Source organism: Scyliorhinus torazame, unplaced genomic scaffold (assembly GCF_047496885.1).
Source record: "Scyliorhinus torazame isolate Kashiwa2021f unplaced genomic scaffold, sScyTor2.1 scaffold_57, whole genome shotgun sequence".
Taxonomy (NCBI): Eukaryota; Metazoa; Chordata; class Chondrichthyes; order Carcharhiniformes; family Scyliorhinidae; genus Scyliorhinus; species Scyliorhinus torazame.
This window is the reverse complement of record NW_027307784.1, coordinates 1056815-1074256: the sequence shown is the minus strand read 5'-3', so window position 1 is coordinate 1074256 and position 17442 is coordinate 1056815. Positions and strand designations below refer to the sequence as shown.

At 43.9% G+C, this 17442-nt stretch overlaps 1 protein-coding gene across 1 annotated transcript in view; it reads left to right on the top strand.

Annotated features, from left to right (window-relative positions):
- The window catches only part of LOC140405557 (ribosome biogenesis protein BMS1 homolog), a gene marked incomplete at its 5' end in the record, with an annotated part of 196965 nt that overhangs the window by 40849 nt on the left and 138674 nt on the right, over window positions 1-17442 (top strand). Inside the window, 2 exons of the mRNA XM_072494117.1 lie at window positions 1750-2390; window positions 3158-3253. Coding sequence (XP_072350218.1) covers window positions 1750-2390; window positions 3158-3253 — 737 coding nt within the window. The remainder of the gene's footprint in view (window positions 1-1749; window positions 2391-3157; window positions 3254-17442) is intronic.

The following is a 17442-nucleotide window of genomic DNA, read 5'->3' as shown; positions in this document are numbered from 1 at the left end:
CTCTCCTCTCAGTCAGCCAAGGTCAGAATCAAACCTGGGTCCCTGGCGCTATGAGGCAGAAGTGCTGCTAAGTTGAATAAAATCAATATTAATATGAAGAGTTTCCATTCAACAACCTGCTTTGAAAACTCTACGGTTTTGAAAGTTGGGATACATTCCACCACAGCAGTTCAGACAGTCTGGACCATTCTAAAACATACAACAACATTTTAAATCAAACCCCCCAAAAGATTATTCTATTTAAAAGAAAAACAATTTGCCCTATCTTATGTTAATGGATCTTTTGAAAGATTCCGGGATCTGAATGTGCATCTTTGCCAAAAACTAATCAAGTTCTTCCTTAGGCCATGAATTCCTTTGATACCCACGCATGAGCTTTTGAGAGATATTGTTTATGGATAAACAGATTGACAAAAAATTACCTTTACCCATCTTCAGTGACAGAGGTAACAGTACGTTTGTTCCTGGAACAGGTGTAGAAGCCAGGTATTTCTAATACAACTAATATAGGTAAAAGATAGCTGTTTAAGCATAAATATTAAGCCCCAGTTTTAAATACCCATTTAAAAATGAGAATTTCAGCACCCATAACCTCAGGTCATCTCAAAACATATAGCTTCAATAGATACATGAAACAGCATAATTCCATCATAGATTAAAACAGCACAGTTGCAAAACAATTTGACACTATGCTTGTGCTACTGTCAAGGACAAGGGCTGAATTCCATTGCAACGAGGTGGCAGGAGTCCAGTGCAGCTTGTAGAGCATTGAATCAAATATATATTTGATTCCAGCTTTCTCGATATGAAGTCTCCATTGTTACATTAGCCAAGCTAGCTTAAAACCAGTTTATTGCTGGTAAAGATAAAGCAGACTATCTCATTCCTTAACATAGACAAGTATGCAGATACGCAACATTTAAAGCTAATGTTGCACATTGAAGATGGACGGCTTGCGGTCAAATCAAATGTGTTTGAGTCTAATTAGGATTATATTGGGGTGTGATTAGATGACTTAAGACAGACATGAAAGTGTATAACTGAAAAAGTTTCCCCCGCCATTTTAGTCTGTCAGTCTGTCAGTCTGTTAGTCTGTTTGGTCTGTCTGTCAGTTATTCTGTCTGTGTCTGTGAGGGTGTGTTCTGAAGTATTTCGTGTGTTTCTGGAGTAGTGTTTAGTATGTTTTAGTGTTTTGTTTTGGAGAGTGTTTTTGAGGTCTTGACATTTAGTTTTAGATTAGCTCTCTCTCTCTCTCTTTTTCATGCTTCATTTTCAGACTTTGACCTTTTAAAAGTTACTTTCGAACTGTCTGCCTGAGCAAGAAGATAATGTCTTTGATTCTCTGAAAGCTTCACATTGTCTACGAATTGCCTTTTAAATGACTTTCAAATTGTAATCAATAGAAGAAAAATAAAAGAATTCCTTTTGGCACCTGAGAAGTTTTAACTTAAAGTTCTGCTGAGTTCCAGTAATCGCAAAGTGCTGCTGGAAACCGAATGGTAGAAATACTATAAATTCCTTCAACTTTACACAGTTGAATAATACTCGGAATCCAACAACTTGGCGTAGTCCAAAAATATTACAGATTCTTTCAACTTGTTGTAGTTTGGCGGGATAAGATCCTTCAATTAGGAATCTAACAACTTGGCGTAGTCTAATAATATTAAAGATTCCTTCAACAGGTTAAATACGAAACCAGATTTTCTGTATAATAAAAGATTAAAACTCTAATTTCTGCCCCTAAAACAGATACAAAATGGCTCAAGAGGAGAAACTGTTTGACCCAGAGAGTGGACGGGTCCGTCGCAAAGCGGTCTTTGATGGCGATGGTGACGATGATGAAGAAATGACTGAAAATGAGGAAGAAGAAGATGACACTGCGAGTGAGGATGAGGCTGAAAGTGAAGAAGAGGTTGACAGTCGAAGCCAAGTTGACGGTGGGAAAGAAATGTCTCCCTGGCCACTTAAAGTCTTGAAGCTGGAGGAGAAAGAGGCAGAGGTTGCCGTTGAAAGACCCGCCTTTGCAGATGCCGATGATGACCTGGAAATGGATTCGGAGGCAGAGCTGACTGATGAGGAGGAAAATGAGTCAGGTGATGAGGAACATGACCTGAGTCATGATTCTGAAAAAGCTATTGTGCTCTCTGGTGATAAAACATCGAAGGAGGAATCGAGGCTAAAAACAGATTTGCAAAAACCTATGACTGGCGAGCAGAAAGAGAAGGAGCCAACCTTAAACTTGGAGGTGGATTCTGCTGACGATGATTCCACAGTGGATCTGACTAGTCCAGGTATCTCAGAGAGCAAGGCGCCAAACCCAGAAAGCAGTGACATTGAAGAACAAAAAGACGATTATAAAGAAAAGATCAGTTTGAGCTTGGAAACCACAGGTCAGTCAAGTTGTTTCGGGACCTGTTTGGACGAGATGTTGCTTTGGCCTGATCTATTGCACTTTGAACAATAAAGACAAGCAAAGCTTGCTGCTTTTGACACTAAATCCCCCCTGGCCATTAACCCTCTCGCACTTGCTGACCCGTGGTAGATCCAAGAGACTGAATTTCATATCTGTGTCTTTAGATTGTCTGATATCTGTGTCTTCAGTTCCCCCCTTATCCTCTCTGTCTCACCTTCTATCTTGAAGGTCCGAAAAACCCAAATCAAGTTTTTGGTCGTCTGCCCTGCTATCTTATTTTTTGGCTCAGTGCCATATTTTGCTTCATGAAGCATCATTATTACCATGGAGGCAACATAAACACTCGTCGTGCCTTTTGGTAACATTTTGGGCATTTGTTACTGTGACAGCAAAATGTTTCCTCTTCCCCTCTTGTCCTATATAATAATCTCATTTCATAGCACCCTACAGTGCAGAAGGAGGCTAATCGACCCTTTGTGTCTGCACCGACACTGTGAAAGAGTATTCCACCCAAGCTCACTTACCCACCCGATCCCAATAATCCCTTCACCTAACCTGTACATCTTTTCAATTTATCATGGCCAATCCACCTAACCTGTACATCTTTAGACTGTGGGAGGAAACCAGAGCACCTGGTTTATTCTTGTCCCCTTTATCCTCCTGTATATTTCCAGAGTTTTCAGTTTTCCAGAGTCTCTGCTGTTTTGATTTTGTGTTAATACATTTGCTTTCTGATTTCTGAAGGAGGTTTGAAGTGGAAAGAAGGACTCGCTCAGCGGGCAGCTGATGTCTTCAAGCAGCAGTCGGCTCTGAACCTCCAGAAACTGGTCTACGGAGCAGGTACAGGAGCACAGGGCAGGGTGTGATCAACTGGTTTGAACAGTAACAATCCATGGCATCGTAGTGAAAGGGGCAAATATTGGATCCAAAGTTATCTTGGTGGTAGGGGGCAAAGGGTAATGTTTGGCTGCTTTTGTGAATTGAAGGCTAGTTCCCGTAGGATCCTGCAGGGTCCTTTGCTTTTGATGTACATCAATGATTTACACTGAAATGGTTAAGAGGTTTGTAGGTGATACCAAATTGAGTTCTCCCAGTGAGCCAGAGAAGACACAGCCAGAGTGAGACACAACCTAGAGTAAGTTTGGGAATTTGAAGCTAGGTGGGAATTCAAAGCTGGGTTGGGAGAAGGTGCTTTTTATCCTTGATAAGTGACTGGTAAGTCGTTTTTCTTGTTTCTTTTTCTTTTCATTGTCTAATTTATTCATTTTTTTCTTTCATTTTTTGGAATTGTAGTTGTATAAGTTTACCGAAGGTTTAAGACATGGCAGGAGATCCCAGACCCGTGTCATGCTCCTCGTGTGCGATGTGGGAGCTCAGGGACACCTCCACTGTCCCTGGCTCCTTCACGTGCAAAAAGTGTGTCCAGTTGCAGCTCCTGTTAGACCGCTTGACGGCTCTGGAGCTGCGGATGGACTCACTTTGGAGCATCCGCGATGCTGAGGACGTTGTGGATAGCACGTTTAGCGAGTTGGTCACACCGCAGGTGAAAGTTACTGAGGGAGATAGAAAATGGGTGACCAAAAGACAGAGCAAGAGTAGGAAGGCAGTGCAGGTGTCCCCTGCGGTCATCTCCCTGCAAAACAGATATACCGCGTTCGATAATGTTGAGGGAGATGGCTCACCAGGGGAAGGCAGCAGCAGCCAGGTTCATGGCACCGTGGCTGGCTCTGCTGCGCAGCTGGGCAGGAAGGAGAATGGCAGGGCTATAGTGATAGGGGACTCAATTGTAAGGGGAATAGACAGGCGGTTCTGCGGACACAATCGAGACTTCAGAATGGTATGTTGCCTCCCTGGTGCAAGGGTCAAGGATGTCTTGGAGCGGCTGCAGGACATTCTGGGGCGGGGGGAGGGTGAACAGCCAGCTGTCGTGGTGCACATAGGCACCAACGATATCGGTAAAAAATGGGACGAGGTCCTGCAAGCTGAATTCAGGGAGTTAGGAGTTAAACTAAAAAGTAGGACCTCAAAGAGAGTAATCTCAGGATTGCCACCAGTGCCACGAGCTAGTCAGAGTAGGAATGTCAGGATAGATAGGATGAATGCGTGGCTCGAGAGATGGTGCAAGAGGGAGGGATTCAAATTCCTGGGGCATTGGAATGGGTTCTGGGGGAGGTGGGACCAGTACAAACAGGACGGTCTGCACCTGGGCAGGACTGGAACCGATGTCCTAGAGCTGTTGGGGAGGGTTTAAACTAATGTGGCAGGGGGATGGGAACCGATGCAGGAAGTTGGAAGGTAGTAAAACAGGGACAGAAACAAAAGGCAGTAAGGGGGAAAGTGTAAGGCAGAGAAGCCATAGTCAAAAATCAAAAAGGGCGACAGTACAAGGTACAGTGACTGAGGGGAGCTCCGTGAATAGGACCAGTAAAAGGAATAAAACGGGAAGTAAAAACATTGATGGTAAGCGACGCGGCAGGTTGTTACATGAAGATATGGGTTCAACGACGAGGAAAATTAGGAGAAAATCTAAGACGAAATATAACTTGGGAGAGGTTACTGATCGAGGTGTTAAGATTCAAAACAGACGTAAAAAAGCCAACATAAGTGTACTTTACCTGAATGCTCATAGTGTTCGGAATAAGGTATTTACCGGAATTGATTAGTTGATGGCGCAAATCATCATGAATTTCGATGATTTAGTGGCTATTACTTTAACATGGTTAAAGGATGGTCACGACTGGGAGTTAAATATCTGAGGGTATCAAAGTATTCAGAAGGACAGAGTGGATGGTAGGGGAGGTGGTATAGCTCTGTTATTTAAGGATGACATCCGGGCAATAGTAAGGGATGACATCGGTGCTCTGAAGGATAAGGTTGAATGCATTTGGGTGGAAATCAGGAATAGTAAGGCGAAAAAGTCATTGATAGGAGTAATCTATAGGCCACCAAATAGTAACATTATGGTGGGGCAGGCAATAAACAAAGAAATAACAGATGCATGTAGAAATGGTACAGCAGTTATCATGGGGGATTTTAATCTACATGTCGATTGGTTTAACCAGGTCGGTCAAGACGGCCTTTAGGAGGAGTTTATAGAATGTATCTGCGATAGTTTCCTAGAACAGTATGTAATGGAATCTACGAGGGAATAAGCGGTCCTAGATCTGGTCCTGTGTAATGAGACAGGATTGATTCATAATTCCCTGTGGTTGTCCCCCTCTCGAACAGGTATACCCCTTTGGATACTGTCGGGGGGATAGCCTATCAGGGGAAAACAGCAGCAGCCAGAGCAGTGGCACCACGGCTGGCTCTGATGTTCAGAAGGGAGGGTCAAAGCGCAGAAGAGTAATAGTAATAGGGGACTCTATAGTCAGGGGCACAGATAGGCGCTTCTGTGGACGTGAAAGAGACTCCAGGATGGTATGTTGCCTCCCTGGTGCCAGGGTCCAGGATGTCTCCGAACGGGTAGAGGGCATCCTGAAGGGGGAGGGCAAACAGGCAGAGGTCGTTGTACATATTGGTACTAACGACATAGGCAGGAAGGGGCATGAGGTCCTGCAGCAGGAGTTCAGGGAGCTAGGCAGAAAGTTAAAAGACAGGACCTCGAGGGTTGTAATCTCGGGATTACTCCCTGTGCCTCGTGCCAGTGAGGCTAGAAATAGGAAGATAGAGCAGCTAAACACGTGGCTAAACAGCTGGTGTAGGAGGGAGGGTTTCCATTATCTGGACCACTGGGAGCTCTTCCGGGGCAGGTGTGACCTGTATAAGAAGGACGGCTTGCATCTAAACCGGAGAGGCATAAATATCCTGGCCGCGAGGTTTGCTAGTGTCACACGGGAGGGTTTAAACTAGTATGGCAGGGGGGTGGGCACGGGAGCAATAGGTCAGAAGGTGAGAGCATTGAGGGAGAACTAGGGAATAGGGACAGTGTGGCTCTGAGGCAGAGCAGACAGGGAGAAGTTGCTGAATACAGCGGGTCTGGTGGCCTGAAGTGCATATGTTTTAATGCAAGAAGTATTACGGGTAAGGCAGATGAACTTAGAGCTTGGATTAGTACTTGGAACTATGATATTGTTGCCATGACAGAAACCTGGTTGAGGGAAGGGCAGGATTGGCAGCTAAACGTTCCAGGATTTAGATGTTTCAGGTGGGATAGAGGGGGATGTAAAAGGGGAGGCGGAGTTGCGTTACTGGTTCGGGAGAATATCACAGCTGTACTGCGGGAGGACACCTCAGAGGGCAGTGAGGCTATATGGGTAGAGATCAGGAATAAGAAGGGTGCAGTCACAATGTTGAGGGTTTACTACAGGCCTCCCAACAGCCAGCGGGAGATAGAGGAGCAGATAGGTAGACAGATTTTGGAAAAGAGTAAAAACAACAGGGTTGTGGTGATGGAAGACTTCAACTTCCCCAATATTGACTGGGACTCACTTAGTGCCAGGGGCTTAGACGGGGCGGAGTTTGTAAGGAGCATCCAGGAGGGCTTCTTAAAACAATATGTAGACAGTCCAACTAGGGAAGGGGCGGTACTGGACCTGGTATTGGGGAATGAGCCCGGCCAGGTGGTAGATGTTTCAGTAGGGGAGCATTTCGGTAACAGTGACCACAATTCAGTAAGTTTTAAAGTACTGGTGGACAAGGATAAGAGTGGTCCTAGGACGAATGTGCTAAATTGGGGGAAGGCTAATTATAACAATATTAGGCGGGAACTGAAGAACATAGATTGGGGGCGGATGTTTGAGGGCAAATCAACATCTGACATGTGGGAGGCTTTCAAGTGGCAGTTGAAAGGAATTCAGGACCGGCATGTTCCTGTGAGGAAGAAGGATCAATACGGCAATTTTCGGGAACCTTGGATGACGAGAGATATTGTAGGCCTCGTCAAAAAGAAAAAGGAGGCATTTGTCAGGGCTAAAAGGCTGGGAACAGACGAAGCCTGCGTGGAATATAAGGAAAGTAGGAAGGAACTTAAGCAAGGAGTCAGGAGGGCTAGAAGGGGTCACGAAAAGTCATTGGCAAATAGGGTTAAGGAAAATCCCAAGGCTTTTTACACGTACATAAAAAGCAAGAGGGTAGCCAGGGAAAGGGTTGGCCCACTGAAGGATAGGCAAGGGAATCTATGTGTGGAGCCAGAGGAAATGGGCGAGGTACTAAATGAATACTTTGCATCAGTATTCACCAAAGAGAAGAAATTGGCAGATGTTGAGTCTGGAGAAGGGTGTGTAGATAGCCTGGGTCACATTGAGATCCAAAAAGACGAGGTGTTGGGTGTCTTAAAAAATATTACGGTAGATATGTCCCCAGGGCCTGATGGGATCTACCCCAGAATACTGAAGGAGGCTGGAGAGGAAATTGCTGAGGCCTTGACAGAAATCTTTGGATCCTCGCTGTCTTCAGGGGATGTCCCGGAGGACTGGAGAATAGCCAATGTTGTTCCTCTGTTTAAGAAGGGTAGCAAGGATAATCCCGGGAACTACAGGCCGGTGAGCCTTACTTCAGTGGTAGGGAAATTACTGGAGAGAATTCTTCGAGACAGGATCTACTCCCATTTGGAAGCAAATGGACGTATTAGTGAGAGGCAGCACGGTTTTGTGAAGGGAAGGTCATGTCTCACTAACTTGATAGAGTTTTTCGAGGAGGTCACTAAGATGATTGATGCAGGTAGGGCAGTGGATGTTGTCTATATGGACTTCAGTAAGGCCTTTGACAAGGTCCCTCATGGTAGACTAGTACAAAAGGTGAAGTCACACGGGATCAGGGGTGAGCTGGCAAGGTGGATACAGAACTGGCTAGGCCATAGAAGGCAGAGAGTAGCAATGGAAGGATGCTTTTCTAATTGGAGGGCTGTGACCAGTGGTGTTCCACAGGGATCAGTGCTGGGACCTTTGCTCTTTGTAGTATATATAAATGATTTGGAGGAAAATGTAACTGGTCTGATTAGTAAGTTTGCAGACGACACAAAGGTTGGTGGAATTGCGGATAGCGATGAGGACTGTCTGAGGATACAGCAGGATTTAGATTGTCTGGAGACTTGGGCGGAGAGATGGCAGATGGAGTTTAATCCGGACAAATGTGAGGTAATGCATTTTGGAAGGTCTATTGCAGGTAGGGAATATACAGTGAATGGTAGGACCCTCAAGAGTATTGAAAGTCAAAGAGATCTAGGAGTACAGGTCCACAGGTCATTGAAAGGGGCAACACAGGTGGAGAAGGTAGTCAAGAAGGCATACGGCATGCTTGCCTTCATTGGCCGGGGCATTGAGTATAAGAATTGGCAAGTCATGTTGCAGTTGTATAGAACCTTAGTTAGGCCACACTTGGAGTATAGTGTTCAATTCTGGTCGCCACACTACCAGAAGGATGTGGAGGCTTTAGAGAGGGTGCAGAAGAGATTTACCAGAATGTTGCCTGGTATGGAGGGCATTAGCTATGAGGAGCGGTTGAATAAACTCGGTTTGTTCTCACTGGAACGAAGGAGGTTGAGGGGAGACCTGATAGAGGTATACAAAATTATGAGGGGCATAGACAGAGTGGATAGTCAGAGGCTTTTCCCCAGGGTAGAGGGGTCAATTACTAGGGGGCATAGGTTTAAGGTGAGAGGGGCAAGGTTTAGTGTAGATGTACGAGGCAAGTTTTTTACGCAGAGGGTAGTGGGTGCCTGGAACTCGCTACCGGAGGAGGTGGTGGAAGCAGGGACGATAGTGACATTTAAGGGGCATCTTGACAAATACATGAATAGGATGGGAATAGAGGGATACGGACCCAGGAAGTGTAGAAGATTGTAGTTTAGTCGGGCAGCATGGTCGGCACGGGCTTGGAGGGCCGAAGAGCCTGTTCCTGTGCTGTACATTTCTTTGTTCTTTGTTCTTTGTTTGTTAATCTCATAGTTAGGGATCCTCTCGGAAGGGGCGATCACAATATGGGGGAATTTAAAATACAGATGGAGGGTGAGAAGGTAAAATCAAACACCAGTGTGTTGTGCTAAAACAAAGGAGATTACAATGGGATGAGAGACGAACTAGCTAAGGTAGACTGGGAGCAAAGACTTTATGGTGAAACAGTTGAGGAACAGTGGAGAACCTTCCAAGTGATTTTTCACAGTGCTCAGCAAAAGTTCATACCAACAAAAAGGAAGGACGCTAGAAAGAGGGAAAATCGACCATGGATATCTAAGGAAATAAAGGAGAGTATCAAATTGAAGGAAAAAGCATACAAAGAGGCAAAGATTAGTGGGATACTAGAGAACTGGGAAATCTTTAGGGGGCAACAGAAAGCTACTAAAAAAGCTATAAAGAAGAGTAAGATAGATTATGAGAGTAAACTTGCTCAGAATGTAAAAACAGATAGTAAAAGTTTCTACAAATATATAAAACAAAAAACAGTGGCTAAGTTAAATATTGGTCCTTTAGAGGATGAGAAGGGAGATTTAATAATAGAACATAGAACAGTACAGCACAGAACAGGCCCTTCGGCCCTCGATGTTGTGCCGAGCATTGTCCGAAACTAAGATCAAGCTATCCCACTCCCTGTCATTCTGGTGTGCTCCATGTGCCTATCCAATAACCGCTTGAAAGTTCCTAAAGTGTCCGACTCCACTATCACAGCAGGCAGTCCATTCCACACCCTAACCACTCTCTGAGTAAAGCTCCCTCAACCTTTCCTAATACCCTAGCTCCCTCAACCTTTCCTCATAAGACCTATCCTGCAAACCAGGCAGCATCCTGGTAAATCTCCTTTGCACCCTTTCCAATGCTTCTGCATCCTTCCTATAATGAGGTGACCAGAACTGCACATAATACTCCAAATGTGGTCTCACTAGGGTCATGTATAGTTGCAGCATAACCCCACGGCTCTTAAACTCAAGCCCCCTGTTAATAAACGCTAACCGACTATAAGCCTTCTTCATGGCTCTATCCACTTGAGTGGCAACCTTCAGAGATCTGTGGGCATAAATCCCAAGATCTCTCTGTTCCTCCACATTCCTCAGATCCCTGCTGTTGACCCTGTAATCCGCATTCAAAATTTTCCTACCAAAATGAATCACCTCGCACTTATCAGGGTTAAACTCCATCTGCCATTTTTCGGCCCAGCTCTGCATCCTATCAATGTCTCTTTGCAGCCTACAACAGCCCTCCACCTCATCCACTACTCCACCAATCTTGGTGTCATCAGCAAATTTACTGACCCACCCTTCAGCCCCCTCCTCCAAGTCATTGATAAAAATCACAAATAGCAGAGGACCCAGCACTGATCCCTGTGGTACACCGCTGGGAACTGGTCTCCAGTCTGAAAATGTTCCATCCACCACCACCCTCTGTCTTCTATGTGATAGCCAGTTACTTATCCAATTGGCCAAATTTCCCTCTATCCCATATCTTCTTACTTTCTTCATGAGCCGACCATGGGGAACCTTATCAAACGCCTTACTAAAATCCATGTATACGACATCAACTGCTCTACCTTCATCTACACACTTAGTTACCCCTCAAAGAATTCAATCAAATTTGTGAGGCAAGTCCTACCCTTCACAAATGCATATTGACTATCCCGGATTAAGCTGCATCTTTGCAAATGGTCATGAATCCTATCCTTCAGGACCTTTTCCATTGTTTTCCCGACCACCAAAGTAAGACTAACTGGCCTATAATTACCAGGGTCATTCCTATTCCCTTTCTTGAACAGAGGAACAACATTCGCCACTCTCCAGTCCTCTGGCACTATCCCCATGGACAGCGAGGACCCAAAGATCAAAGCCAAAGGCTCTGCAATCTCATCCCTTGCCTCCCAAAGAATCCTTGGGTATATCCCATCTGGCCCAGGGGACTTGTCGACCCTCAGGGTTTTCAAAATTGCTAATACATCCCTCCTCAGAACATCTACTTCCTCCAGCCTACCCGCCTGAATCACACTCTCATCCTCACAAACATGGCCCCTCTCTTTTGTGAACATTGAAGAAAAGTATTCACCAACTCCTCTCCTATTTCTTCTGTCTCCATGCACAAGTTCCCACTACTGTCCTTGACCGGCCCTACCCTCACCCTGGTCATTCTTTTATTTCTCACCGTGGGGTTTTCCTTGATCCGACCCACCAAGGACTTCTCATGCCCCCTCCTAGCTCTCCTAAACCCTTTTTTCAGCTCATTCCTTGCTACCTTGTAATCCTCAAGCGACCCTACTGAACCTTGTTTTCTCATCCTTACATACTCTTCCTTTTTCCTCTTGACAAGACATTCAACCTCTTTTGTGAACCATGGTTCCCTCACACGCCATTTCCTCCCTGCCTGACAGGGACATGCCTGTCAAGGACACGCAGTATTTGTTTCTTGAACAAACTCCACTTTCCATTTGTGCCTTTCCCTGACAGTTTCTGTTCCCATCTTATGCTCCCTAATTCTTGCCTAATCGCATCATAATTACCCCTCCCCCAATTATAAACCTTGCCCTGCCGTATGGCCCTAACCCTCTCCATTGCAATAGTGAAAGACACCGAATTGTGGTCACTATCTCCAAAGTGCTCTCCCACAAACAAATCTAACACTGGGCCCGGTTCATTACCCAGTACCAAATCCAATGTGGCCCCCCCTTTTGTCGGCCTATCCACATATTGTGTCAGGAAACCCTCCTGCACACACTGTACAAAAACTGCCCCATCCGAACTGTTCGACCTATAGAGGTTCCAATCAATATTTGGAAAGTTAAAGTCACCCATGACAACTACCCTGAGACCTCCACACCTATCCATAATCTGTTTTGCAATTTCTTCCTCCACATCTCTATCACTATTTGGGGGCCTATAGAAAACTCCTAACAACGTGACCGCTCCTTTCCTATTTCTAACTTCGGCCCATATTACCTCAGTATTCAGATCCCCTTCAAACTGCCTTTCTGCAGCTGTTAAACTATCCTTGATTAACAATGCTACTCCTCCACCTCTTTTTCCGCCTTCCCTACTCTTACTGAAACATCTATATCCCGGAACTTCCAACAACCATTCCTGTCCCTGTTCTAACCATGTCTCATTAATGACCACAACATCGTCGTCCCAAGTACCAATCCACGCTCCAAGTTCACCTACCTTATTCCGGATGCTCCTTGAATTGAAGGAGACACACATCACCCCACTTTTCTGTCTGCCGGTACACTCCTGCGACCTTGATACCCTCCTCAGTTCCTCACTACTCTCGACACTGGCTTCTGGAACACAGCTCGTTTTCCCAGCCCCCTGACAAATTAGTTTAAACCCCCCCCCGAAGAGCCGTAGCAAATTTCCCTCCCAGGATACTGGCGCCCCTCTGGTTCAGGTGCAAACCATCCTGTCTGTACAGGTCCCACCTTCCCCAGAATGTGCTCCAATTATCCAAGTAACTGAGACCCTCTCTCCTACACCATCCCTGCAGCCACGTGTTTATCTGCACTCTCTCCCTGTTCCTCTCCTCACTAGCACGTGGCACCGGCAACAAATCAGAGATGACAACATGGTTTGTCCTGGCTCTCAGCTTCCACTCTATCTCCCTAAATTCCTGTTTTAAATCCCCGTCCCTTCTCTTACCTATGTCGTTGGTACCGATGTGTACTGTTATGGGTGAGGCGTTTTCAGAACCCCAAAATGTATCATGGAGTTCAACCAACCTCTCCCTTTAATGTATTTGTTGCTTTTCCTAGCACACGGCTTTTTCCCGAGGTGTGGGATTACAATTATGGACACGTGGGTTTTTAAACACAAAACACTGTTTATTCCATGAACTCAACTTAACATCTTAAATAAACATTGGATCTCTTAACACCCCTGACTTCAAAGATAACTCAGAAAATATTGCAACAGTAAATAATTCCTTAAACTGTTCCTTCAAACTTCCAAGAGACTTAACACCTTTAAACAATATCACATCAGGTTAAAGGATATATATATTTACTGTGGAATGGCAGAGATATATTAGTTTGGTTGATTTCAGCTCCAGCACCTTGCCTTCTTCTTGCAGCTCTCTGGACACACACACACACACACCCACTGCTTTTTAAACTGAAACTAAAAACCTGCAAAAACCCAACTGCAAAATAGCTGAACTGAGCTGAGCTCCACCCACTCTATGATATCACTGTTTTCTTAAAGGTACATTGCTTAAACATCCAGTTCTTAAAGGCACTCTCGCATGACACCTCCCCCCAAGAAAAAAAAACCCCATCAACTTCAAGATGGTTTCATTTTTCACTTTTGAACCATCCACTAAGAAATGTACACAGTAAATATACCTTTTCGTTTTCAAAAAAAAGCAACACACGCAAACAGGCATAATAATATACTCCATTTTTCATTGTTCTTCTTCCTCCAACCGAAATCCTTCTCGATTGACAGTCTCTTTGAACAAAGTCTCTGCACGATCCATCCATTCCTCTACTCCTCGGCATTTCTCTTTAGAATCAGATCATTTAGTTCAATCTGACCACAGAGTCCCTTGCAATTCTCCAATACAGGAACATTGGTGATCACAGCTTTCAGGCAGTCAAATGCACGTTGAAAGTCCGCTGTCCATTGAAATGTTTTACGTTTCTTCAGCAATTCCATCAGTGGAGTAATCACGCCACAAAAAGTTTGCACAAATGTTCGATCAAATCCACTCATGCTAAGAAATTGCATTATTTCCCGTCGTCCTGTGGATAACGGAAACTCCGCAAGGAAAGTGATTTGGGCTTCTCCAAATTCACTTTCGGCAATGTTCATCACCAAACCCGCCTCCTGAAGTCGACCGAAGAACTCCATACGATGTTTTAAATGTTCTTTCCATGTCTGGAAGTTGGAAATAAAAGCAGATTGTCCCACAATCCTTCAATGGTGGGACAGGATAAGAGTCCGTTCTTGTAACTGCATTCACCTTTCTATAGTCCACACACAACCGCTGGGTACCGTCTGGTTTAGGTACCATCACTATGGGTGAGCTCCATTGGCTGCAACCCACTTCAATTATACCATTCTTCAGCATACTCTCAATCTCTCTGTTAACCTGTGCCAATTTTAAAGGATTAAGTCTATATGGATGTTGTTTGATAGGAACAGCATTTCCCACATCTACATCATGGATAGCCATTTTAGTACTTCCCAATTTATCTCTACAAACTTGCCCATGTGATATCAATAACTCTTTCAGGTCAGTTTGTTTTTCTTCTGGAAGGTAACTTAACAATTCATCCCAATTTTTAATAACATCCTTATTTTCCAATTTAATTTGAGGTATGTCAAATTCACAGTCATCTGGATTTGGTTCGTCACTTTGAGTTAGAATCATTAAAACCTCCTTTTTCTCTCCTTCCCTTTCAAAGTACCTTTTAAGCATATTCACATGACACACTCGGTGAGTCTTCCTTCTATCTGGTGTTTTTACCACATAATTCACCTCACTTAATTTCCTTTCAATCTGATACGGTCCACAAAACCTAGCTTTTAAAGGCTCCCCTAACACTGGTAACAACACTAAAACTTTATCCCCACTGGCAAAACTACGAACTTTGGATTTCTTGCCCGCTACCCGTTTCATTACATTTTGTGCAACTTTCAAATGTTGTCTAGCCAATTCACCTGCTCTATTTAATCATTCCCTAAAATTTGACACGTAATCCAATAGTGTAATTTCCGATTTCTCACCCACCAATTTTTCCTTAATCAATTTAAGTGGCCTTCTTACCTCATGACCAAAAATTAGTTCAAAAGGACTAAATTTGGTAGACTCATTAGGTGCATCCCTAATTGCAAACAATACGAATAGGATTCCTTTATCCCAATCCTCTGGATAATCTTGACAATACGCCCTCAACATTGTCTTTAAGTCTGATGCCACCTTTCTAACACTCCCTGCGATTCTGGATGATATGCAGTTGATTTAAATTGGTTTATTCCTGAGCTATCCATAACTTCTTTGAATAACTTTGAAGTAAAATTTGTTCCTTGGTCCGATTGAATTTCTGTGGGTAGTCCATATCTAGTAAAGAATTTAAGTAACTCCTCCACAATCCTTTTAGCTGTAATATTACGTACTGGAATGGCCTCTGGAAACCTAGTAAACACATCCATTATGGTCAAAAGATATTGATTCCCACTTTTTGTTTTAGGAAGCGGTCCTATGCAATCAATTAGGTCCCTTGTAAAAGGTTCCTCAAATGCAGGAATGGGTATTAAGGGCGCTGGTTTTATCACTGCTTGAGGTTTCCCTATCACTTGACATGTGTGACATGATTGACAAAATTTAACTACATCTTTATGTAGTCGAGGCCAATAAAAATGTTTCTGGATTTTAGCTTGAGTTTTCCTTATTCCCAAATGACCTCCCACTGGTACCTCATGTGCAACTCGCAACACCTTTCTATACCCTACCGGCAATACTACTTGATGAACGTCTGCCCACTTTTCATCCGCCTGCATATGTACAGGTCTCCATTTTCTCATCAAGACATCGTTTTTACGGGAATAGCACTCTGGTATCCTCTCAGACTCCTCTTCCGTATATGCTTTCTGATATCCGTTTTATTTCTACATCTTTCTGTTGTAACTCCGCCAATTTTCCTGAACTAAAAATATCCGCCTCATCGTCCACCCGTTCTTGTTCTTTTTCAACCATTTGATCAAAAATCGTTTCTGATAATTGCACTTCATCTTCACTCTTCGATTTCTCCTCTTGTCTTAACCTGTGACTTTGCGACCTTGTTACTACACAATCCGGAAATATCCCAGGATATTCTTCCTTCAACACTTCAGTTGACTGACTTTCCACTGGCTTATCAACCGCAGTAGGCATCACTCCCACCTGCGATCCAGCTATATCATTGCCCACGATAAACTATTCCTGGACAAAATAGTTTATCTATTACTCCTACTTCCACTTCACCACTCTTCACTGGACTTTCCTACCTTACCTTAAATAATGGAACGCTACTCCTCTCACCCTGAATTCCACATATCACCACCTTTTCTGGCAACATTCTTCCCAAACTACATAATTCCTCATCTCTTACCATTAAAGATTGACTAGACCCTGTATTTCTTAAAATTGTGACTTCTTTACCTGCTCCTCCTGATGCACATGAGTAAACTTTACCCACACAAGTAAATTCTTTAAAGACATCTGGCACCTTCTGAACAATTACTTCTTGAACAGGCTGTACAATACTTTGCACCTCCTTCGCTTCCCTTGGCTTTCCTTTACCACTCTAACAAACCCCACTGACTTATCCTGTTTTACCACATCAACCTTCCCAGTGCTTTTCTTCAACCACCAACACTGTGACTTTACATGGCCTAGTTTATTACAGTGAAAGCATTCAAAACTTTTCATTTCTTTTCCACCCTCCTGGATTTTTAAAAAAATCCGAGGTACACTCTCTTAAGTGTCTCCCATCACATCACCTTTACCTTTACCACTTGAGTATTTCTCATGTCCCCAGTTTCTATCCCTCACCGGCTGAAACTGATGTCGGAAACCAATCTTTGATTTATGAACTAATTCATAATCGTCTGCTATTTCCACTGCTAATCTCGCAGTTTTAACCCTCTGCTCTTCCACATGAGTTCTCACTATATCAGGAATTGAATTTTTAAACTCCTCCAAAAGTCTAATTTCTCTAAGAGCTTCATACGTTTGGTCTATTTTCAAAGCCCTTATCCACCTCTCAAAATTACTCTGTTTGAGCCTTTCAAACTCCATGTATGTTTGGCCAAATTCTTTCCTTAAATTTCGAAACCTTTGTCTGCAAGCTTCAGATGTGGAGATGCCGGTGTTGGACTGAGGTGAGCACAGTAAGAAGTCTTACAACACCAGGTTCAAGTCCAACAGGTTTGTTTCAAACAAAGTTCACCTGAGGAAGGAGCAGTGCTCCGAAAGCTCGTGTTTGAAACAAACCTGTTGGACTTTAACCTGGTGTTGTAAGACTTCTTACTGTAAGCTTCAGGCACTAGCTCATATGCACTTAAGATGGATTTCTTCACCTCCTCATACGTTCCAGATACCTCCTCCGGTATTGATGCAAACACTTGACTAGCTCTA